This window comes from Chiroxiphia lanceolata, chromosome 2 (genome assembly GCF_009829145.1).
Source record: "Chiroxiphia lanceolata isolate bChiLan1 chromosome 2, bChiLan1.pri, whole genome shotgun sequence".
In the NCBI taxonomy this organism is placed as follows: domain Eukaryota; kingdom Metazoa; phylum Chordata; class Aves; order Passeriformes; family Pipridae; genus Chiroxiphia; species Chiroxiphia lanceolata.
Genome location: NC_045638.1, coordinates 104,745,977 through 104,771,925, shown reverse-complemented (window position 1 = coordinate 104,771,925; position 25,949 = coordinate 104,745,977). Strand labels below are relative to the sequence as shown.

At 39.9% G+C, this 25,949-nt stretch overlaps 1 protein-coding gene across 1 annotated transcript in view; it reads right to left on the bottom strand.

The window, feature by feature from the left end:
- Nucleotides 1-25,949, bottom strand: part of APP (amyloid beta precursor protein) — a 204,558-nt gene that overhangs the window by 153,009 nt on the left and 25,600 nt on the right. Inside the window, 1 exon segment of the mRNA XM_032680859.1 lies at nt 10,098-10,265. Within this exon segment, the coding sequence (XP_032536750.1) occupies nt 10,098-10,265 (168 nt within the window).

Sequence of the window (25,949 nt, the reverse complement as noted above, 5' to 3'; positions counted from 1 at the left end):
AGTATAAATGTAATTCCTGCCTCTTGAATGATTCCTTCTAATTTTTTTTTGCTCTTCTCAGACTTGCCAAGCTGTGTGGGAACTTGGACAAGCAACGTTAGCTGCAACACTTCACAGATGTTTGAAGCAACACTCATCAAAATCAATTTTTTTTAATGTCTGTAATTGGCTCAAACAAGGAAGAGCAAAAAAATACCTCAGAAGCTGAATTTACAAGAAAATTTATTGACCACAACTCTCTTCCCAGGCCAACTGGAAGTGAGTAATGAATGGATAAATCAGGTGTTTTACAAATGCCTAATTATCACTGGCATGTACCTGTGACTCAGGATAAGACTCAAAACAAATTGTGTTGGCTTATATTCCAATGGAAACATTGTGTGATTTCTTCACACAGTTGGACATCTTGAATATCAGTGGACATCTTGAGTATCATTACATTCCCATGAGATCAGTGCTTTTCTGACCTACAATGGTACTTATAGAAAGAAACTATGCTGGCAAAATATGTTGTATCAGACAATATTTCCTCATATCCAGATGAACAGCATTCATGTTTCAATATTCATACCTGGGCAGAAGAAAAAGAATTAAACATGGTATTGTCATTAGAGTACAAAGAATTTTTTCTGTTTTTTCTGTTAATAAATGTAACAGCTACTGGCACGCACAAAATACAAAGCTGATTTTTTAAGAGATATTTTGATGCATCTTCTAAACAATACGCTTCTAGTAGAAGCTCCTGTCTTAGCTCAAGAGGACGACGCTTTTTCCCTCTCCCTAACAACAACTCATTCTAAGGCTTCACAACAATTTGGAACAGTCTTAGGGACCTTAAATCCAATGCTGGTTTTAGTCTCAACATTAAGCCAGATGCCTCAAGAGCTCTGAAAAAATAAAACCTAAAATCCTCATCTTTCAAACTTTTTTGTTAGCAATTTACAATAACACCCCTTCAGTAAAAATCTCACCCTACTCAAGTAAAAAAAAAAAAAAATTAACATTTAAAATTCCGTTTAAACTATTAAAAAGATGCTCGCTCTCTCTCTCTCTCTATATATATATGAAAAAAAGGTGGATAAAACCATCAATAATTGGACAGATATTCACAAACCTCTCCACAATTATAATTAATCCACAGCCATTTAGAACAATTTTCTGTAAGGAGCACACATCTATAAAAAAAGATTATCAGTGGGATTTTTTTATTAGCCAGAGGCATACAGTATTTGGAAGATTAAAGCAGGCACTCAATACAGTGCTACATAATAATTTTAATTGGATAAAAGCTAACTGGATGATAATGCTGCTGTATGAATCAGAAATCAGAAAGCAGTCATAACTGCTTTGGAAAAAATGAAATGTCCCAAAAATCAGGAAATATTTCCCCCATCCAACCTTGGGGCATTGCCCTGCTACAAATTCAAGGAATCATCACCTTCATGACAGCTTCAAAGCTACGTAATGAGAGAAACTGTCTTTCCCTTTTCTACTTTTGCCTGCAGAACTGACAAGTGAAACTCTGCATAATGCCTTTTTCCTTGCCAAGGGACCTCTGAACACGAGCTTGTTCCATGTAACCAGTCACTGCCTGTGACTACAAGCTTTGTATGCACTGTTACAGGGAAATAATCACAGCTATAGCCAGCATGGACAAGGGTGAAATGGGAAAGTAAAAAAAAGAAACCTGTCTTCATCAAAAAAAGAAAAAAACAAACCAGAAGACAGTAACATTAACACCACAACAAAAAACAAGATAGAATATAATAACAAGATAAGGTAATAATAAGATATAGTACACAAAAGTTATAAAAGCCATCCATAAGGGATGAGGATGATCCAAAAAATATAGAATGCTACACAAAGCATACTACCTGTTCATATATATACAATCATGCGCAGAAAGGGATGGAACAAACACTCAAAACTACTCAAACACCTAAATCCTGCAGGCAGCCTTCCAGCTCTCAGGAGCACCATTCCCACCAAGGCATCACACTTGCACCCATCCATCTGCAGAGGTACACCAGCAAATGCTGGGGCTGTGGTTTTGGTCTTGAATTGGACTCAAGTCTCATGTCTGATATTGCCAGGGTGTAATTCCTTCATTATTCCTTTTGTCCATTTACTGCTAACATCTCTCCAAGAGCCAGTGTTAGCACAGAAGCTGGATCAAGGAACTGGCCTATCTCCGAAAACTCCCCCTAAGAATAAAAACTGCATCATAGTGGAAAGTGTCAGGAGTTCAAGAGGATCCAGGATGATCCTTAACAAAAGTGGGATAATTCTGTGCCAGAGAGAAGAGTCCATGAAACCATGCTCTGAAAAGGTAGATGAAAATAATCACAGAGTGGTCTGGGTTAGAAGGGACCTTAAAGATCATCTCATTCCAACACCCCTGCCATTGGCTGGGACACCTTTCACCAGACTAGGTTGCTCAGAGCTCCATCAAATCTGGCTTTTAACACTTCCAGGGATGGAGCAGCCACAACTTCTCTGGACAATCTGTTCCAGTGCCTCACTACTCTCACAGCAAAGAATTCCTTCCTAACTGATTTAAATCTACTCTCTGTCAGTTTAAAGCCATTCTCCCTTGTCCTGTCACTACGTGCCCTTGTAAATAGTCTCTCTTTCCTCCTCAAACAGGTTGAAACATAACAGCCCTATATTTATAACAGATTTTTCTTTATTTAAGGTAACCATCACACTTAATGCCTACTATGTCTTAGGCTTATAATATTATTTATTAAAGGAACAGTTGCTACCAGTCCATCTCAGAGTCACGCAGTGCAAGACAGCAGATGTGTCTGCAAAGAAGACAGCAGACAATACACAGGAACTCTGTATGTAAGACAGAAAACGGAATGGTGACACGCAGCAGTAGAGGTCTGTTGTGTTGCCCCAACCAGGATACCTGTGCAGGAAAAGTAACACCTCCACAGACCACATCCAACACTACACAGCACTCCCAGAAGGGCTTCCAGTAATAAGGCCAAGAGCTGGATCAGTTGAGCTGTGCTCCCTTCACTGGGGTATGCTGAGAATCAAGGGCAGAGGCACCTTCTGCAGCCTCAAGGAGAGAACCACAGGCACAGAGCAGAGTATGCTGATGAAAATGTAAAACATTTCCCCAATCATGTGCTAAATGGTTGTCTGTTAGTTCAACTATGAACAAAAAAAGGCAACAGGACTGCCCTGCATACAGGCATTGCATTCATATATTTTAGAGGACAGAATAAACTATCGTACTCCTGGTACAGATGCCACGCTGGTGGAACCCGTCGATTAAGACGAGCCATTCATCTTGTCCATTACATCTGTGAAATGCAAAATTAATCTAGGGGAAAATACAGCCTTGCAGCTTCATTAAACACTGCAGCACACATCTACCTAAATATGTATTTATGTAGACAATACTTGTTCATTTTCATCCTTTTTCCTCCCTCAGCCTCAATGCAGAAGCACTCTTCTTCCACAAGAAAAGCATGTTATTTCAAAAGGAGTGGGAAAATTGATCATAAAAGCAACAACATACTGAGATTCTGATGTTTTTCATTTCTTTTTGAGAGATGCAAAAAAATTCTTTACAGGGAAAAAATGAGAGGGGACCTTTTTATTATCACCAAAAAAAAGGCAGGCATCATCTTGCAACATATGTTCCAAGTTTTATTAGTCACTTGATTTGAAATAAATTCAAAGGGTAGACTACAGTTTGGGCTAAAAATCCCAGCCTTTTTTCCTCAAGAAGGTGAGCATATTAAGGTTTAACTGCAGGATAAATATACCATCAGTAGTAGACTGATGAGATTGAAGCAGTGTCAGACAGGGGAAACTAATTCAACTTTTGCTGGGACCAGAAGGTAAGTAAAACCAAAGTCCTCAATACTCAGTGCAGAGTGCTAAGATATTGTTCACCCAAACTTTTCAGCATGACTGTACACATCTCAGAATATACCAATACCAATTTCTGTTAAAAATGTCATTTGTTCTTAAGGACAGTCTGTGCTGCCAAAAACCTGTATGTTTTCCATGATGTTTCACTAAACAGATCGTTCTCCTCAGAGCAAAATGTATGGTTTTTTAGGCTGCTGAATTTAGAGTAGTTCAGGTTTAAAATTCATTTTCACCTTCAATACCATGGCTATTTCCTTTGAGAAACTAGAAACAGCACATTATGCAGCCCGGATAAAAACAATTCCTATTAGGAAGAAAATGACAAGGTAACATGGAGAGAAACCATTATCACAGCAGCAAGACCATTGTCATTGTCTCTCAAATTCTCAGGAAAAAAAAAAAGGCCAAACTCTTTTTCTCTTTTTAAAATCCTCATCATCCCTGGCAGTTGAACAAACCCTCTAAAAAATCTTCAGAAGCTCTCAACATGGACAAAGACTAGAGAGGGAGGGAACTGCTGCCATCAGTCCTGCCTGGAGTGGGTCCCAGGGCAAGAGGCACAAAAGGATTATCAGAGATACTGGCAGGAGGGAGCCAAGCAAGTAAATAAAAAGAGTTGGGCCAGTCATTTGGTGGCCTTTTGGCCCATCTACCAAAGAAGAAACTTGAGGACTGCTTGCAGCTGGGGCTTGTGGGGTGAAACAATGCCAAAACTTTAGTATGGTGACACCTCAGCTACTGTATTGGCTAAGAAGCAGCTTTTGGGTTTCACCAGCAACTTACCTAAACACATGGCATAAACACAGGAGGTTTGAGAAAATGACAAGATGATAATTTTTGAAAGTATTATGATCAGAGGTTAGAAATGTCAACACTGTTCTGTCAACAGTTATAATAAATTACCTGTTACCTGAATTTACACTATTTTTTCTCCACGTAACACACAGGTATAGTTAAGAACATAGTAAAATGCATTTACAGTTTTGTTATTCCTGTGGAAGACTTTTGTAAGAAACACACACTGAGCACAAGACCCTCACATATCTCAATGGTCTTTAAAAAGAGAGTGGACACATGTCATGACTTTACAAAAAAAATCAAGCAGTCATGATGTGGTTTCAGAGATGCTGGGTGTAACATCTGCCAAAGCCAATATACACTTTGCATCTGCAAGTTATTCTAAGCATCTAAGCTGAAGTTTACACAGTGAGACAGGGGCAGTAGATCTCCAGGCTCCCAGGTTTACTCCATCCTCACAATATCCACACCTAGACTAGTTTTACTATAGATCTGGTTTGGTCTTGGGATAAAAGAAAAGCCAACAAACAGTTACATGCATACTTAAAATGGAAATGAGCCCCTCCAAATTAAACTAAGAGGGGCAAAAAACATGCATTAGACAAAATTAACTTTTTGCCAGCTGTGAGTGTTGTTTCTACAATCCATTCTGGACAGTGAGTTCAGCACAGATGGCAAAATAATTTCAGTCCTTCAAGGAACTCATATAATGTATGCTAATTACCAGACATAAACCTCGGCATATCGTAGCTGCTCAAAATTGCTAATATAATAAAACATACATCAGTATCTTCCATCTGGACAGTCACTCCCTTTAAACAGGGAATGGAGCACACCTAAATTAACTTCCTACTCTGCATATTCGTGTAACTCTAAAAACACACTTAGTCAAAAGGCAGGCTGCAGGTCAGTTTTATAAATGCATTTTAGGACAACAAGAGCTAACTGGCCTCCAAAAATCACCTTCCTTCGACAGTAACATGCTGTCCCAGGGTTTCACCATGTGTGTGGGGGGGGCACCCAGCTCCTTCCAGAAAACAATACAAGGCGAAGTCCAGGAGCAGCTGTCCCTACCTGCTCTGGGACATCAGCTAACCACTCATCAGGGGCTGCTGGAAGCAGCTTTCCCCAGGGGCTAGTTATCCAATAATTGTGTATGGCAGGGTGTCCCCAACATCTCTGCAGAACAGCTGGCACTGCAGTGTCAGCAGCAGGACTCGCCTGACTGATGGCTTGATGTGAAGTGTCAGCTACAACACTCACAACACCTTAAGGATTCCAGCACGCACACAGGTGTAAACCACCCTTTTTACATCAATGTCACGTTGTTCTGGCACCTGTAACACTTGCATCTGATGGCTGTTTGCAGCTCAGGCCCGTGTGGCTTTACTTCACAGTAACAGGCACAATTAATCCAGTGGCATGCTAGCTAGCTTGACATTAAAAGAAACCACTAGTAAGCTGTAGTTCTCTAATGAGCATCTCATTCCACCCAAGAAAGCTTGATTTTGTGGTGTTTAAAAAACAAGAAAGGCCACCAGCTTACACTGAACACGGGAGGAACGTGCAGATTTGAAGGCAGAGGGGATGGATCTACCGTGCTTCCAGAACCGCGTCCTGCCAGTTCAGGATCAGGGTGTAACTGAAGTCAAGGAAGCTGGAAGGCAGCATTCGAGTATCTTCCATTTCCTTTCAAATAAGCAATCTACAGTCTGAGCTTTTTCATCACTTAACTATGTGATGTGTTGCCCAAATATAAATTCAGATGAGTTCCTGTGCTGCACCGAGCTCCCACTCAAAGGAAGCGAAGCAAAAACAAGCGACATAAATCTTTAAAACATGTAGGTGGTTCTGCTTATTGCCCGTTCCTCCCTTTCTGCCCTGCAATGCTCCTCTACTGCTACTTCCTGCATCAAGACTCCAAAATCCACCTACACTGACAGTGGACAGGGAAGAGGTAGCAATGGCAATCTCAGGGGAAACATAAAAGGCTCACAGTAAATCTTCTCTGCAAGAGAAATACAAGTCCTCTGTACTCCAGGTACCATCCAGCCCTGTGCTCTGACCACCACTCGGGCATCTGGCCTTGCACTGTCAAGAAAATCTCTTCTGAAACACCTAACAAGGAGGCAGAAGAATGCATCTATTTGTAAGTTCTCATGAAAGGGGAGGTGATAGAATTTTTTTTTAAATACTTTCAAGGAAGAAAACAAAGCCAGAGAATACATGAAATATCAGTTTTGACTGACAGTGAGTGAAATTTTACAATAAAAATATGCGCTTTTTTTATTATTTTAGAGCCAAGGAGCCACAGAGCAAAATTACTGTAGTTGTACATTGCATTTCCACCCACTTGTCTCTTTTTGGCATGTCCCTTCTGGTCTTTCCCTGCTGGAGGAAGAATTGAGTGCATGAGCTAATGCTACAGGATTTACCACAGGAGAGCATCTCCCCTTGCAACAGAGTCATTATTACAATGCCTGGTACAGAACCACACAAGGGATCTGCAACGAAAACCAGGATGGACAGATTTCTCATTAGAGGTACAGGGGGAAAGAAACCAAACCTTCCCTTGCCTACTATCATTTCAGGGCTCTGTTTGGAGCTGGGTAAAAAAACCCCAACAACCAGCATCTCTGCAGAACAGTACTAACAGCTGCTGCTACAGCAAGATAGGAGAACCAAAGGAGTTGCCACAGTGCCAGGGAATGTGAAGAGAGATGCAGTAAGAGTATCTGTCTGAATCATTAGCAGAGCATTTACACTCAGCCTATACCAAGAAAAAAGCCCACTACAAGCAGCAATCCTTCTATTGGTGAAAAAATAGCATGAACAGGAGAGAAAAGAAAGGAAGGAAAAGATCGTATTTGGCAAAAGCAACCAAAAAGGAGATTTTTACCTGCAAACTATTTCAACACAAGAGGTATCACATTTCAGCCTTGCTGACTAGTGCTTCCTGCTAATGGGAAAATGCAAATTTGTCCCATTCCCTGATAGCAAGTACTGTCTTGCAGCCAAGGTAAACAAGTAGAAGGGAAGGGAAAAACTACTCACTGTTAGCCTCAGGATACTAAGCCCCAGGATATCTGGAATACCAAGCACAACAACAAGGGGTTCCCCAAAACTGAGAAGCCAGTTCGAGTTGCATCTACCAGCAATTCTCTACAAATTCACTTCTTTGGTAAAAGTGGGTACTCTCATCCAACTCTTCCAATTCTCTTGTTGGGTCATGGACAAGTTTATCAACAGCAAAGCAGCAGAGCCCTTTCCTGGCCAGCGCCACAGTAGAATTGCTCACTTCAAGTTAACGAAAGTACACTGCTTAAACATGCACAAATAATTAACACAGTTTAATTACAATCTGGAAGATGCCCACCCCATTTTTAGGCAGTAGACCTGCCAGCGTTTTGCCTCATGACAGGGTAGAACCCCCTAAGCCATGCTTTTAACTGGAGCTAGAGACACTCTAACATCATGACATGATCGTCTAATGCTAAGCTAATAAACTGTCAAGCTCACAAATTAGGGCTTATCACCACAGTAGAGTTTAAATATTTAAAAACCCAAGTAACAGATCATCTCTCCTCTGTTTCAGCCAGGAGACAATTTCATATTTGCATAAAAAACCCCTCAGGTTAAAAGAAACCTAACACAGTCACTCAGACCTTTCTCTGCTCCAACCAGGGCTGATATCTAAGCCAGACCAAGTTGCTGAAGCCCTTGCCCAGTTCAGCTCTCCCAGTTTCCAAGGACAGGGACTCCATAGCCTGACTAAGTACCTGTGCCATTGCATGGCCACTCTCCTTGGCAAAGAACTTTTTCCTTATGGAGTCAACATTTTTCCTATCATTCCCTTTGTCATTTAAAAATCTATGGCTACTAAATTCTGACTGCTTTTACTTTCCCCTTCACTTTACTTTTGAGAAAGTTTTTTTTTTTTTAAAATGCCACTGAAAATTTCAAAATCACCCAACATTCAACTGAGAGTTACTGCTCCAAGATCTTGTTCTGGAATCCTTCCCTGTCTGCAGCATTTGTGGCTGAATCCCCGACCTACTGAGCTATTCATTGCCTTAAAATCTCCCAAACCTTCTAATCTTACTCCTGTAAATTCACATATTTATTTCTATGACTTTGGACAAACATACTATTTCATGGATTTTTATTCACTGATGCTCTACTTCCATTTTCTTATCCCTTTCCTCACCCTCAATAACTTCATTATGCAAAAATCAACCTGATTTAGATAAATCATAGGAGACAACAGAAAACCAGAAGAAATCTTTAAAACTGTAATAGTAGGTTAGGTTTGGTAATTCTGTTAGTGGTAAACAAAAACATGAATTTTACAAAGCTTAATAAAGAGTCAAGGCTACTGGTGAAGAATCAATTTCAATTGCCATTACAATATCATCCTTAAAATTAATATAAACCATAAAGATCATAAAGAATATAGACCAAATGCAATAAAAACTGAACAAAACACTGCAAGAAACAGAAGGAACAATCAGCGGCTGAAAGGACAGGACTGAAGATACTGAGAGCCAAGATCTGAAAAGTGAATTGTCTTGCTTTCTAAAGAAACATTTTCAGAGGAACTGGTTTGACATTTAAGAAGCAAGACAGCTACTGCTATGGCAAAATGCAATAGCCCCTGCTTTAAAAACAACAAAAGACAGAGATGGTATAGCAAGATGTGAGGACTAAGGCAACTCAAACCGTGCCCTTTTGTTTCATGGCATGAAATAATGCATTTTCTTTTCGAATTGTCACACACTGGTACGAGGTTACCACGCTATCACAGCACGGAGACAAAACAAAATTAGATCCACAAGCTGTTCTTAGAACATAAGCAAGTGGGTAATAAGTTTCTGCTCTCAAATATGAAATCAGTCATTGTGACTTCATCTGCAGGGCAAGCTTTTTCTATTAAGAAACTCTGAATGGTTCAGTGTGCAGCAGAGGCCAATAACTCTGAACTGCCCCAATGCATTTCAGTATCATGGTAGGATGACAGAAGACATGTTACAGCTGACTCTTTCAAGATCAGGCCAGAAAGAACAAGGGCATTTTCAATAATAAACTGTCACCTCAGCTTTATTCAAAATACTTCATAAAAAAGAAGCCCACTGTGCACAGACTGTACAAAAATTATCCCCCAAGGGTAGAAGAAAGAGAGATAAAATTGTCCAACAACAGTCCCAGTGACTCCCACAGCAACCAATTTTTGAAGTTGTTTTAACAGGCACTGGAGAGAACCTCTTTAGAAAGGACAAAAAGGCAATGGAGCAGAAGAGGTAAAAAAAGAAAGGGAAGCTCCCTACAGACTGAGTTCTCCAGCACATGCTTGCGCTTAGGTTTTCAGAAGAAAAACCACTGCAGTGTTTCCCAAGGATGGCACTTACTTCCTGACAGTACTGGAGAATCCCTTCTTTCGTCCCAATGCAGGTCTTGGTGCCAGAGGGGTCCGATTCCCACTTGCCGTTCTGCACATTCATGTGCATGTTGAGTTTGCTGCAGAACATGGCAATTTGAGGCTCTGCCAGCAACCCGGCATTTCCATCAGCAGGCACCTGGAAGGAGAAGGAAAAAAAGTTTTAACCTCACATCTCTCATTTTAGTCCATCCAAAGCAGGAAGAGCTCAAGCAAGACTGAAACAAACTCTAGACTCAACCACCCATGGCAGGAAAGGCTGAAATTTTTGACTCAGGCAGATTTGAGAAATATAAGGTCGGGTCTTCACAGAAATCCAGATTACAACAGTGTAACACAGATTTTAAAGATGTAATCAAACTATTTTGTGGCCCAAAACTGTCTTTTTACCCAGAACAATGAACACAGCTGGAGCACAATTACAGAAGTTTAATTTTTTAAACATACCTGGTATACTGAGGGGGGAAGGGTCCACTAACAACTAAAATAAAAAAGTAACAAGTTTTTCCCAGGAGTTTCATAAAAACTCCACAATGTGTGTTTTTTCAAGCCCCTCTGTGTTGAGCAAACAGGTAAGAGACAAGTCAACAGCTCTCCACTGCCCCTCATGCTCCAAAGACGGGTCCATTGCATTCAAGGTACAGCAGAAGACGCAATTAGGCTTAAAGACCTATTTTTAACTTTCAATCCTTCAGCTAGAAGGCTTTTCAAGAGGAAAATTAAAAACATTTTAAAACTTCATGATCAACTGAAGAAACAGTATTACAGGAAGTATGCAAACCCCCTGTATTAGTTTCCCTAATCTTTGTTTAGAGAAACGCAAAAAAGACTTCATGAATTTTATACATCTACAGTAATAATTGAAAAAAAAAAAAAGTCACACTAAGAAACACTGCAGGAGTGAACATCTAACTACCCACTGGATTAGCATTGGAAGTGTAAATGCCACAATCAAAACAAGTATTTCATTAATTTTGGAGGGTTTTTTTTAGAGAAAGGAGAGAATATTTATTTTCCTTCCTTCTTTAAGATGCTAATATGTTAGCACAATTTGGCTTTAAAAACCAAAAAAGCAGGAATACCTCAACCGGCAGAGACTTCCCTTTACTATCTCAATTTCTCTTGTCCTGTGAAACTAGTAAGCTCTGTACAATTTAACAGTCAACCATCACTGTCCTTCCACTGGGTAACTGGGGAATTTTCCAATAACTGTGATGACACCTTGTCTGGCTTGCCTTAATCAGCAAAACTATCACATGCTTACTCATTCTAATGTCTTCAGAAACTCTGGAGAGCAACACAAACGTGACATATCTATAACAATCTACAAAAAAACCCATCCTCCAAATAAATGATTTTATTTTTCTTTATAGGTGCAACATAACCCTATAAAAATTTCAATAAAACCAGAAATTAGTAATTCCACAGGTGATGTGTGAATGTGAACTCAATTCCAGTTGGTTCCTCCAACTGAGATGTCTATTAAATTAATAAAGCACACAGCAGTCACACTGCAGCAGATTCTAAATTTTTTTTAACTCCAAATCCTAAGTTGTAAATTTACTGAGAACTTGCCTTGTGCTTTTATAGCAGGGAGCTTTTTGATATTTTTTTTTTCCCAGCTAGAAAGGTAGATAGAGTGGGGGGGGGGAAGTGCTATCAATTTAACTCTAACAAACACAACCACCTGTGACTGTCTACTTAAAATCTCATTCCCTTCAGAAAAGCCATGACATCTCCCAGCTTAATGAAATTACCAGAGCAAGTCACAATCACATTTAGCCTTCTATATTTTGAGTTGACAGGGCCATACTAATGACCTGCTCAGCACAGTACTTCATCTTATTGATTAGGACAGCTAAATGTTTTTAATCATAAAGAAATACGGGAGCAATTAACAGACACTGTAGACCAAACTCAAGCATTCGGACCATAGAATCAAAGAATCATTTAGGTTGAATAAGACTTTTAAGATTATTGAGTCCAACTGGTAAACCCAACACTGTCAAGCTAAACCAAAATAAAATCCAAAAATAAAAGATAAAATTTACCTGAGACAACAACTAATTTCAAGAGAGGTCTCTATGCTGCACACGTTCCTCAGAATGTAAAACCTAATGAATTATTACTGATTTTAAGAGACATCCAACAGCAGTTTGATCACAAAGGAGACTGAACAACAGTATTTGGGGGGAGGGGTGAGGAAATGTAGCACTTCTTTTAAAACATGTACATTTACAAATACGAAAAACAATTCCAGAAAAGGCAGTAGACTGAAATGTTACTAAAACCAGATGTTGTGATAAGCAATTTGTTGCATGCATACTGTCATAATATTTTAAACACATTGAATGAATGAATGAATGAATCCCTGGTTACATCAAAGGCATATCCAGCTAAAATACATGAGCTGGTGACGAATTTTATACATCACTCAAGTGTTCTTCATAGCCAATGGTTTAATTAATTTTTGTTCATTCTCTGACAAGAAAAAGTATCTGCATTACAATGCAATTAAATATAATCTAGAGCACCGATCTACACAGATAAGCAGCTTCTATATAGCAATGCTGAACAACATAGAGCCACAGTCCAGTTTGTTACAATAATGCCTATAGTGGCAAATCCCTCCTTGACTAATCCTAAAGCTCTCAGGCAGATTAGTCTCCCAAAGAATAACTCATGCGACACAAATTCCATTCACAGCAGCTATTTGTTTTATTAGTATTCTCCAAAAGTAAAAACTCCAAGCATATTAACAGAACTGTAATCACATATTATTCCATTTACTTTGCATATGACCTCGAAGAAGTAGCATGTGGGTTTTTTCCTGCCCCTTGGCAAATCATTAAGTAACAGACCAATTAGCACAGCATCTCAAGGTAACTCCAAGTGATACGCTCAGGTTTTCTCAGGAGATCCAGTTTTCAAAGACCAGGTAAGAACACTACCCATCACTTCCACAAGACATCCAGATCAGAGATCAATTTCTAGAATGGGAACTACCTAAATTTGAAAAACGGTAACTACAGGATTCTGAAAAAAAATTACCTCAATTGTTATACGCTACTCGCAACTCCGTGTAAATTCATTATTCTAACATGTCACAAGACATCCAAGCACCAGCCTAACATCTTTTCATACATCCAAGCACCAGCCTAACATCTTTTCATATAGAAAAAAAAAATCATTAACTTTCAGAAATGTAGTGAGGGTACAAGTTCCGAAAGAAAGGCTCCATGGCTGTGGTAAAGCTCAATGCTGATATCGGGGTTTCACTTAAAGGATTCCAGAATTTCAGAGGCCTGTCTTCCAGCCTCAAGACTCATTTCACATCCAGTTGTGAAGTTTCCTTCTTCTGAGCAGCTAAAAGCTGAAATGCTTAAAATATTATTTTGTAGAAAAGAAATTTAAAATACCTTTCAAGGACAGGTTTTCAGTATTTTGCATATTCTCAAAGAAAAAGCATGTGGGGATACTAAAAGAAAAAAATCCAATCAACACTAGACTGGAAACACAAGACAACTCCATAAGACAAAGCCCATTAGGTATATATATAACTGCTTTGGATATTGAAAGAAGAGGGACATAAACCAGCCATTTTCCCCTCAGATTTGTCCATTTAGGACAAAACAAGGCCAGTTCTGGCAAAGCTACCTAAATGACACTGTTTAATTACTGGAGCCTGTCTTTGAAAATAGGTGTTTTTGTTTTGAGAGGGAAAACAGTCATTAAACGAATGTTGACTTACATATACAATACAGAAAAAAAAAATAAAACATGGCAGCATTAAAAGACTAAGATGAAGGAAATCTGTTTCCTTCCCCTGTTAAGATGCAGTACAGAGATGCCTCTGCCTTCCGGTCTTCCAGGCCTGGCAAGCGAGCACACCTGCTTGAGGAAAGATTCGAAGGGTCTTCAGTGCATCACTGCACCCCATGTCCACACGACATGATGGATGCTATTTATACCATTTCTGAGACATTCACAAAGGATTTTAGTAGAGTACAGAGGACTGAAAGAAGTTTTATCTCATAACAAAACTAAAATAAGGAACACCTTGCATTAACAAAAAAGCCTGTGGAGTTTTTTAGCTCACTACCATTCCATCTTAAGATCAAAAGGCCTTTTCCTATGAAACACCATCATTTTAAGACAAAGCAGAGCTGTCTCCCCATCCACTCTCTCTGACATTGCTTTGTGCAGTTACAAAAGCAATTAGTGTATTTGCTAATAGCTCTCCATAATCCCTATTTTGCCAGCAAGTGTTGCCTTTTTTTCACAGCTCGGGTTATATTCAGAAAACAAAGGCTGCAAGGTTTTACCCTCAAGAGGTTTTCCATCAAGGAACCAAAGTAACTCAGCTTCACTCCAGATAGCTCCACTATTAACTTATAATTAAGGACTGCAACATATTATGGAAATAAGCATCAGACCTTGCATGTGCTGTTATTAAATGCTGAAACATCAAAAACCATTCCCCAGAAGTCCTTACAACAGCTCTTATGATTTAGGTTGCTTTATTCTGCAAACACTAACCTGAAGCCCTTTTCATAAGCCTTCAAAGTGTATTTAATTTGTATTAATTGCTTCATCTGCAATTACTTCTGAGGAGAGGACAGTCAATAACAACCTCCATATCAACAACTTGCTCAAAACAAATGTTCTCCTTGTTTTAGATTATTAAAATAATCCCTCCCTGCTTTCCATTTTTAATGCTAACACCAAATCCAGACCTTCAGCCAGAAAGTTAGAGACTACAGTTTAAAGGTTTAACAACATCTGCTGGTAGTAAAAGTCAAAAGGGAGTTCAAATAATGTGAAGAATTAAGCATATCCAAGTAACACATCACCCTTCCAATCCATGGTTGTGCTTCCTCCAAGCTTTTATACCATATTTGGGTTGAAATTTGAGGTTTCTCGTTAACTAAAGCAGCATCAAATTGCATGCAGAGCAGTTTGCTTCCTCTATGACTATCAACAGAATAAAAGAAATTCTGTCTTTGAAGTGGGACCACTCATAACTGTTTTTTCCTATAAAGAACACAGTTAAAATTAAATGAGTATAAACGGACTCTCTGCTTGCCTTACACATTCAGGAGCAAAACGTGATACAGATCTTTTCCCCAGTGGAAAGATTAAGTTTATTCCACTGGACTCCACTCTCCTGATCCCTACAAATGAAGGTCACTTCTCAATTCCAGAAGTCTGTGGTTCAAACTAGGCAAATGCCTTGAAAATACAGGCTTGTGTCACCATACACAAATCTATGGCTTCCTGTCCACTGGTTAACCACCAACTTTGGCAGACTGTATTCTGTTATACTCTGCGGTAGACTTCCTGTTTAAGCCATAAAATACTCTTCTCCTCCTAGCTTCATTAGGAATCTACACAGAACACAAATGCTTTAAAGACTATTTATATTTTAAAACCTGCTCATGTAGATACATCATGAAAAAAAAATTTCCTTTTCTATAAATGCAATCAGGACCCAAAAAAAAAAAAAAAAAGGAAGAAATATCAATTTATTGTCTCCCCACAACTTTAAGATGGCTGTTGGTCAAAACCAAGGAAAATTTTCCATCTCCTTACTTCTCCCTAGAGACGAACACTGTCGCAAGAGTAAGAGGTTGTCAAAATCAACATGAATAATTTAAAAACAGTGTTTTATTGTATAATGTTCATATAGAAACAGCAGCAGCAATTACTGTTGTCAACAGCCTAGAGAAATAGGTCAGAAAAACATTTTAGTGATTGCTCAATAAAATTGCTCCCTCTGGAAGACAAATGTTTCTGGCAACCAGTAAAAAACTACAGGAAACCCTGGGCAGACCCATATCTCCTTCACACAAAGCCATCACCCAATATTTTTTTGAGAAACAGATTCCATTGAAAACCTTCTGGAAAACTGGAGATGTTTACTTGCCCTGTCTATAACCTATTTAATCCAAGTGCAAATAAATACCTGTGTCCTATCCTCCTGTCCTACTTCATATGATGCCAAAAGGCACCACAACAGCATAGTGCCCACATCTCCATAGCAGCTCAAGGATCACTTGCTCCACAAACAAATTAAAAGCAAGTCTGTCTTCCAGCCTGTAGAGGAAGCAACACTATTCTCAAAACTGTCTCCTGACAGTCAATCATCCTCCTCACCTACACCCTGCACAAGGTCCTGAGGCACATGCTGCATTTATTCCATAAGTCTCAGTTTTAGTCTTGGTCATGTTCCAAAAACTAGCAGAATGCCATCCCAACCCAGCACCAGGTATTTGTCTACTCTGAAATCATAATAAGTATCAAAACCAAACCAAAAATATGCCAGGACTATGCACTGAGTTCACAAGGCTCTCTCATGGAGCAACTGGGAGGCAAATGCTCCCCTTCCCAAAGACCTGAGCGAACCAGCATCCAAGTGCTTACAAGAGGTATTTGCAAGACTTGAGCAGAAATTCTGCTGTACTGCCTGTAACAAAGAGCAGACGTGCATATGCACATATGAACACACACCTGGGAGAGGAGGAATTTCCCTGCCTAGGGCTCCTGGAAACACCAGCAAGCAATGAAGAGGACCACAAGAACAGCAGAAGTGCAACTCGTGTACAGAACCGACTAATAATCACAGAATATTCTGAGTTGAAAGGGACCCACAGGGATCAGAGTCCAACTCCTAAGTGAATGGCCCATATGGGGATCAAACCCATCACCTTAGTGTTATTAGCAGCATGCTCTAACCAGCTGAGCTAATCTCAGGGTCCTGTCCAGCTTCGTCATGCAAACATTTCCCTGCTTCCTGGGAAAGTGACTAAAAACTAAAACTTATCTACAAAAATCAACATCCCTATATATATATATGGCTATAAATGCAAGGAAGTATCATGGGGGAGTATCCTAGCAAGTCAGAGAAGGTAGATCCTTGCATCAGCTACATGAACATAACAAAAATACATTTGTCTATAACTAAGTGCAGTGTCAAGAATTTTCTACCTACCGCCAACACTACGGAGCCTCCTACCAGCAACATGTCTGCTTCCAAAAAAACCACCTAAAAGCCACACTCCCTCAACCTCCAAGCAGAGTGTCCTAATTTAAGAAGATGTGAAGGTGTTTGAATGTGTTCAGAGGAGGACAAAGGTGGTGAAAGGGCTGAAAGGAAGATTATCCCATGAGGAGCAGCTGAGGACGCTGGGCTTATCTAGTTTGGAGAAACAGAGGCTGAGGAAGCTTTCTACAGCTTCCTAAGGTGGGAAGTGGAGAGGGAGGTGCTGAGCTCTTCTCCCTGGGATCCAGTGATGGGATGCATGGGAACCGTTCAATGCTCTGCCAGGGGAGGTTCAGACTGGAGACCAGGAAGCATTTCTTTGCCAAGAGGGTGCTCAACCACTGGAAGAGGCTTCCTGGAGAGGTGGTCAATGCCCCAAGCCTGTCAGAGGCAAGTGGGCAACGTCCTTAGCAACAGACTGTAACTTGGTGAGCCCTGAACTGGTCAGGCAGCTGGACTAGGGGACCACCGTAGCTCCCTTCCAGCTGAAATACTCTGTTCTATTCTAAGATCTAAAGTCACTTCAGTCACACAGCAGCACAAACAGTTTGGTGTGTGTGATGATGTGCATCAGTAAAGGCAAGGGGCACCACTCACACCCAATCAAAGGTCTCTTTCAGAGTAATCTTAAGGGTCCACAGCCAAATTTACAGATCTCGCAGTGAGCTATTGATATAAGAGCAACTGAAAACCTTCACACCAACCAGGTCTCCCCAGCCTGCACGTACCTCCACATGGTTTAGCCCCAATTTATTATAAAATCTATTATAAAAACTGCCATTTTGGCAGAAAGAAAAATTACAACAAGCAGGTTGACCAAAATTATCCAAAACTGGAATGACTTCTAGGAAGCATTAAATCTAGTGCAGCACCAACTAGCCATTAACATGGGGGGCAGAGGGGGCAAAACAAAATCAAGATTTTACAAGCTGAATAAAAGTGCATTAAGAAGATGGAAATTAAAAAAAAAAAAAAAGCTCATCTTGCTCCAAAGCCATTCATTTAGATTTTGAAATAGGCTTTGGTCATTTACATGTGTTGACTAATAGCAGTAGGATAAACAAGAAACAGACAAATAAAAACCAATCCTGTCAGAATTAATGATCTTCTATTCATCTGAAATAAAAAAGGAAACAAAAGATGAAATCCAATAAGCATGCAAGTTTGACAAAATAAGTGTTTAACGATACCAAGAAATATGACAAGTGTTATGATTTCTTCTGGTACATACGCAGAAATGTTATGATTCTGCATTTAAATCTTATCACCTGCAAGGCTATCACTACTCCAAAACAAACAGAAGACTCTGTTTTACAGAACAAATTAAGGTTTTGCCCCAAAATAAATCATAGTAAATCACCTAATTCCAGCACTGTATTTTCTATTTCAACACTCAGAGCCCCTATCACTTATTTTATCTTAAATACATTAAGTAGAAGAAAAGAAGAGCATATTTCACAGCAATGTAATGGACTACAGAACTATTCCAAGCTCCATAATAACTTCTGGGGTCCTATCATACCCATGAAACTCACTGCTGCAAAACTGAAACTACAGGGTGAGAGCAAGTATTAAAAAAAGCCCTAAATAAGGTCTAGTTTGCATTTATATTAAAACACCTTTTTTTTACTGCACAAGGGTAACCAATTTTGATGCAAGTTATATTTTAAACTTATTTCAATGCATATGTACCTGGGAAGGATGTGAAAAGGAAAATTACTACATGCAGAGACAGACTCAATACCATGAATCAAATTTAAATTATATCTATTCAGTCAAATATTGAAGAACAGTCCTAGTTCAATGAATTTGATAGACAGGTTAACAGTTGCGCAATATCAGCTTCCAAAATGAACTTTATCCCTCAAATGTCAGTGCTTGGCAATTCATTGACTTATTTTTAAACAGAATAGCAGTCTTCAGTTTTTAGGAACTAATTTGAAGTAGCTGATGACTTCAAGATAGCTTCACATCTCATTCATCAGATTTCCAGCACCATGCTTAAACACCTCACGAAAGAAGACTTCTTCTGTATAGTATCCTCACTCCTTTTTTATGCTATTTATTTTTCAACTTTTCCTGATAAAACTGGACTGTAAAAGGATAGTTTGTATGATTTGAGGGATACCAACATCTTACCTCCACTCCAAAAATTTTATTAGTATTCAATCTCTCACAGAATTTTACCTTTATCATTCAATCACAGATTGGTCTGGCTTGGAAGAGACCTTAAAGATCATCCAGTTCCAATCATCAGGGACACCTTCCACAAGTCCAGGCTGCTCAGAGCTCCACCCAACCTGGCCTTGAACACTGCCAGGATGGGGCAGCCACAGTTTCTCTGGGCAATCTGTGCCAGGGCCTCATCACCCTCATAGGGCAGAATCCCCTCCTTCCCCTGCTGCCCACACTGCTTTGGATGCAGCCCAGGACATGGGGGGTTTCTGGGCTCCCAGTGCACATGGCTGGGTCATGTCCAGCCTCTCACCCACCAGTACCCCCAAGGCCTTCTCAGCAGGGCTGCTCTGGATCTGTTCATCCCCCAGCCTGGATTGGTACTGGGAGTTGCCCTGACCCAAGTGCAGTACCAGCACTTGGTCTTATTAAATGTCATGAGATTCCCATAGGCCTATTTTTCAAAATTCCCTGGTCCCTCTGGATGGCATCCCATCCTTCAGGTGTGTCACTGCACCACTCAGCTTGGTGTCATCAGCAAATCTGCTGAGGGTGCACTTGATCCCTATGTCATTAGTGAAGATATTAAATAACACTGGTGCCAGTACAGACTCCTGAGGGACACCACTTGTCACTGATGTCCATTGGGACTCTGACAAACACCCCCTGGATGTGACCATCCAACCACCTTATCCATCTAACAGTTCACCCATCCAATTTACATCGATTTTCTCTCCAATTTAGAGAGGATGATGTTGTGGGGGACATGTGAAAGGCCTTACAGAAATCCAGATAAATGACATCTGTAGCCCTTCCCTTGTCCACTGATGTTGTCACTCCATCACAGAAGGCCACTGGGCTGGTCAGGCAGGACTCGCCCTTGGTGAAGCTGGGCTGGCTGTCTCAGAGCAGCAGGGAGGACCTCCCTGTCCTCCATGTGCCTTAGCACAGCTTCTAGAAGGATCTCTAGAAGCATTCTGAAGGAGGAAGAAAGGAAAAAAGGAAATAACTTACCTATATTACCTCTTCAGCACTCTTTTCATTCTTTTTAGATCCATATGGACAAATCAGAAGACTTTGTTTACAGCACAGTCCCAGAACAGACAACAATATGATTTCAAACACCTCTGTTTAGGTGTTTGGACTTGTAACTTTCTAAATGAATAAATAAATACTAATAATAACTTTAAAAAAAACAGTACAAAAACCACAATGACAAAGCTGCACTTCCAAACATGACTCTTGTATGACTAATTTATTACAAAGTGCTAACATCCTGTATTTTTGACAATATACTAATTAGACAAAGTGAGTTAAAGTATACAAGGCACATGAGTTTTCCTGAAACAAACTTCCTTGCAAAAGATATACTGGATTTTCCAGAGTCGTAAAATCCTGCCTCATTTTCCTGTTGTAGAAAGACAACACTAAATGACTGAACTAATTACTCAAAACCTACAGAATTATTACTGCAGTGGAGCAATGATACAATGCCCATTGTAAGCTCCACCAAGAAGGAACCTGTTCAGCAGATTTTTCCTGTGTTTCAGTCTGAACAAACACTTCACTACCAGAGCAAAATTCACCACAGTCAGAACTGAAATTTAGCTTGTGAAACAAGACTACCACCCTGCACCAACTGGAATTTAAAGGAAGCTCTGAGGTGGGTATTTTATTCTTATTATTATTTATTTTGCATAGAGTTCACTATTCACCCTGAGGACAGAGGCACTGTCTACCCTGGTAAAGCAGCTCTTCCACAGACCACATTGCTTATGTTCTCCTTCAAATGATGTAGAATGGAATCGTCCTCTCCTGTCACTGGACTGAGCCACAAACATCTGAAAAGAGCCATGTGAGAAGTCTGATGTAATTCACTAGTTTTAACATGAAGTGTCTCGGCTATTTTGCACTATGACAGCACTCCACATGTGTGCCAAAGGTCCCTCTCATCTTCATTCAATGCAGAACCATTCTCTTCTCAGGCAGGGAGTCTGTGACTCAATCTTCTCTGCAAGTTGCCTGACTAGTTGGCTTGCTAAAATTATTATTATTATTATATTAATAAAAATAACAACTTCCCAATTTCATTCCACAAACAATGTGAAGATGAATTAACAAGATATTTCTGGCATGTGCTGACTTTAACCATTAAGTGTTTGGCAAGATAAGAACTTGCTGACTGCTACAAGGAAGAGCATGTCCAGAAGATCCTTCCTGAAATATTTATACTACCCAAAATGCCAACATGTCTCTAATTAGACAGTCCTTTTTTTAGCACACAAAAACACCAATATGAGTAAGCCAGAAGGAACTAATCTGTCAACACCAGGATTAAACAGTGTAACACATAACATGGATTCCTTTCAAGGCATGCACAGAAGCCTGATACTAGTTGCCACATGATACAGTCAAAGAGATGGTTGACAGATTTTGATTCATCCTGAGCTGAATTAAGGTCCAGTTCTCCAATTCTTCCTCTGTAAAAATGTACAAAATTTTACATGTTCACAAGAGAAAAAATGTGATAAGGAACTTAAAATACAGCATTACTAGACATCCCATGCTGAAACACATCCTGCTCTGGATCTGGTTTTAGGGTACTTGAGTCACCTGTTACTAAAAATAAAACACCACACCCAAACCTCACTGTTCCATTAGACTTAAGCTATTTTCATATCACTGTTCACCCACCTGCTCTTTTTTGAGCAGCTACTCCACCTCCATGAGCTCTTTACATAACAGTCATGTCCTTTCAAAAGAAAGTCTGGCCATCAACCTCTGATGCTGGTTGATGGTCTCCAAGCATCCTCTGATGCTCCTGGTCTCCAAGATGAAGCCATTTCTCCATCTCTCTGCTTTCTGGCTCTAGCACACAGAGACAGCTTGTTTAATTTCATCCACCAGAGCAAAACCAAGTCCATCATTATTGCATACATAAAATACTAATAATAAAACCCTAAGTAATAAAGAAACAGACCTTCAGAAGGGCTTAACAGCAATAAGAGGAAGAATTAAAACATTCCATCACACTCTCAACTGGGCACATTTCAGGTTTCACCTCCACAGTTTGCATTCTGCATGTTCTTTTACAGATCAAATGGTACTGCACTACGTACACCATACACATTACCTTCGTGAGATGGTGCTAAGGCTCAAAACCAAGAACTTCTTCCTTTCCAGGACTTACAAACAAGAAACAAGATTAAGGAAAAATAACCAGCAAATGAAGACGGAGTGAAGCCCTCACAGAAACAAGCCAGTACCTTTGTTTTCAGCAGGCTGGGCAACAGTAACACATGATGATTGGTGCCCCAGCACCAATTCTCCCTTCATCAGGGACCAGTCAACAGGTTTATACACACCCTCTGCACAATCACAACAGACATACAAGAGTAAACCAAAGGAGTTGCTGGCTTGACCACACAAGCCAGTTATTCTATAGAACACGACTCTCTAGCTTGAAAAACCAAGCAAACACCCAAACCTGGGCTTAGAGGAATTAATTCAGCCTCAAATAAATCTCCAATGACACAATAATCAGAAAGATAATTATGATAAGCCTATGACTTTCCAAAATCCATCATGCAATTCAAGAAAAAACAACAGGAAGTAAAGCAACTAATAATGCAGGAAGCATTATGGGACAAGAGGAAAAAACTGCAAGCCACACTGCCCCATACATGAAGGCCGACGCTACACAAGTACACTAAGTTTTCTGATTCATTTCAATTTTCAAACTCTACCTGAGATACCTTACAACATTAGTTCTCCCCCAAGAAAGTCTTCATCTGAATTCTGCCACAGACAGCCTTTAGCAAAAGCTTTACTGATTTCAATGTTTGGCATGTTAACTGAAGAGACAGCAGAGTATCCTGTTTACATTCTCACTCTTTCCTGTTCACAACTTCCATTACCACCATGGGTTCTGGATTTCTGATCTTACTGAGCACTATGGAGTATCTCAACTGTTGCTTAGGTCTGGGGGGTGAAAACTAGATCCTGCAAATCCAAGAACTTTCTTCTTGTTACTGTTCTTATAATAATTTTCTAATAATACAGAAGTAGGTACCTCATGCAAGTTCAGTTATAAAAAACATTGAAACACGAGAAAATTGTGCCAGATAACTCTTGCTCTTCCATGGAAAGACATGATGTTACTGTAGTTAGCAGAATCTTGCACAAACATCCCATGTTCAGAAAAGGATAGAGAAAGTAACTCACTGAAGAGATAAACTAGAAACAAAAAATTCAGAATACGAGTTTCTGGTTTTTTTAACTATATTAAAGGTTCTGAGAGTCCTCTGCTAGGTCCATTCACTAACAGCAGCTGCTCTCCATCTTGACAAACAGTGAGAGCAGAAGAGAGATGCTCACACAAAATACATTTGATTTGAAGGCTCATGAGAAGTAATGCATTCAAAAGCAGCATCCTTAAAGACCGTATTTCAAATTTATACTAATTGAATTTAACATACTTCCATGAAAGAGGTTCAGATGAAACTGGAGGCACTTTCAGATCCTCAAATGATGCAGATAAATGAGATTATTCATTTTTAACTATTGTTGTCAGATACAAGAGAACTGATCCAAATAAGATGACATAATTAAGATGAAGTGCTGTTTCCTTACCAATAAGTAGACTAAAATCACCACAGGTCATTAAGTATTAAAAAACCCCAAAGCATTAGCCCTCTCCTAAATGGGGAAAAAAATCCTCCAGTTCCTTTAATCATGTTGGAACTCATACTTGAAAAACAAGCATTTTTTGTTTTAAATACCTCCATTGTATTATTGCTGTTTAGAACACATAAATGCTTCAAAGAGTGACTTACGTGTGAGGATTTTTTATTTGTCTTTTAAATGAATAATCTGGAAGATTTAATAGGTCATCTTGCTTTTCAAAACTCATCAGCTGTAGCATCCTGATAAACCATCACAAAAGAGGAAACAATACCATGCTTTCCCACTTCCTGCTTGTTGTTTTATCGAGATGCAATAAAAATGAGTTGTACCATGAAAGAAGCCACACACGCTCCAACAGCGGAGGGGAAGAAAAGTCTTCATTTGGTTACTGAGCCTGGTGCTCTACTACAGAACACCAATGATGTGCAGGGAGTACAAGGAAGCCTTACTTCCACACGCTAATAGAGAAACAACCATGATGGTTGCCAGCTTTTATTTAAGACTAGCTGGGTCACAGCGTGCAGTGAGAGCAGAAATAACATGTATTTTACTTCGCTTGATGCAACATCCAAAGAGTCTAAGCAGGGATGCTGACCCCTCATAGGGAATTCGACCAGAGTATTACAAGTGGAGCACAAACTCCACAGAAGCTGTCCATGATCCAAACACTACAGAGGAGCAACACAGAACGGTTTATTTCTCCTCCAATTCTCCTCACAGATTTATTTGCAGATATTAAAAACTGCTTATGACCTACATTGACAAAAGTTGCCCCAAGCTGCAACAAAGCCTCTTCTTTGGATGTTTCTTCCTCTTCTGACAGAATATGTTCTCTGCAAGCTGCACACATTCGTTTTCACACTCAATCTCAGAACAAGTAACCTTTAATACCAAGATGTCTTATACAACCAGGTTTCATTTCACTAGTTATCCTGAGAGGCTGAAAGAAACTGTACCACTGAAATACACAAAATACAGCTGATATCAGTTATTACCTTAATACCCTGCTCTTATTCCATGTACAGGCTAAGGTAATCTAGGGCAACCTACAGTTGCCTTCCTATTCCCACCTTCAAAAGACTCCCTTCACATTTTCCTGCCATTTCCAGCCCTGTTCTGCTGCTGAAAGTAGCAACAGCCATGCACACCAGCCATGGTAACTGGCAGAATTCCCTGAACATGTCACAGTAAAGGGGAAGAAAAGAGTAAAAAGATGATCCAAAAGCACATCACAGAGCTGAAAGGTCCAAGTAGGGATGTCTCCATCTTCATGTGAGCCTTAAGATCATCTCAAGCACTACCTTCATACAGAAAGACATCAAGAATTACTTAATGCTTTCAACCCATGACAGCAAAAAGGTCAGAGATTTGCACTGGAGATTAGGGTCCTTTTCTTTGCAGCTGGCAACCACCAGCTTCCAGCAAGAGAGAGGCCAGACAGTGATATAAGCAAACAGCCTTCCCCCAGGTCTCCCCTTCCTGTCCATGAGTTCAGGAACGTGGGCACAGTTCCTACCATTTGCCAAGATGTCAGGAGTGTTCAGTTTAAAACACTGCAAGAGCCACAGCAGAACAGTGTTCAGCTCCAGAAGCCCTGGAAACCTTCAGGAGAGGACACAGCAGATCCCTTCCTTGTGTCTGGCCTGGGCTTAGCCTAGGTAAGCATTCCACATCACACTCAGCCTGCAGGGATGAGGCACTCACACAGTGCAGGACCCCAAATTGAGGGTTTACTGAAAAGAAAGCAATTTCTAGTATTGCAGTCCCAGTATATACATGAATACCAATGGGACTTTACTGATGGTATAGCTCTGTATCAGCACATCACCCTCAATCACACTACTCTGAAAACTGAGTGATTTATAAGAGTCCCTCAACTCATTCCAACCAACAGCACAGTTTTCCCATTTGCTGACATGG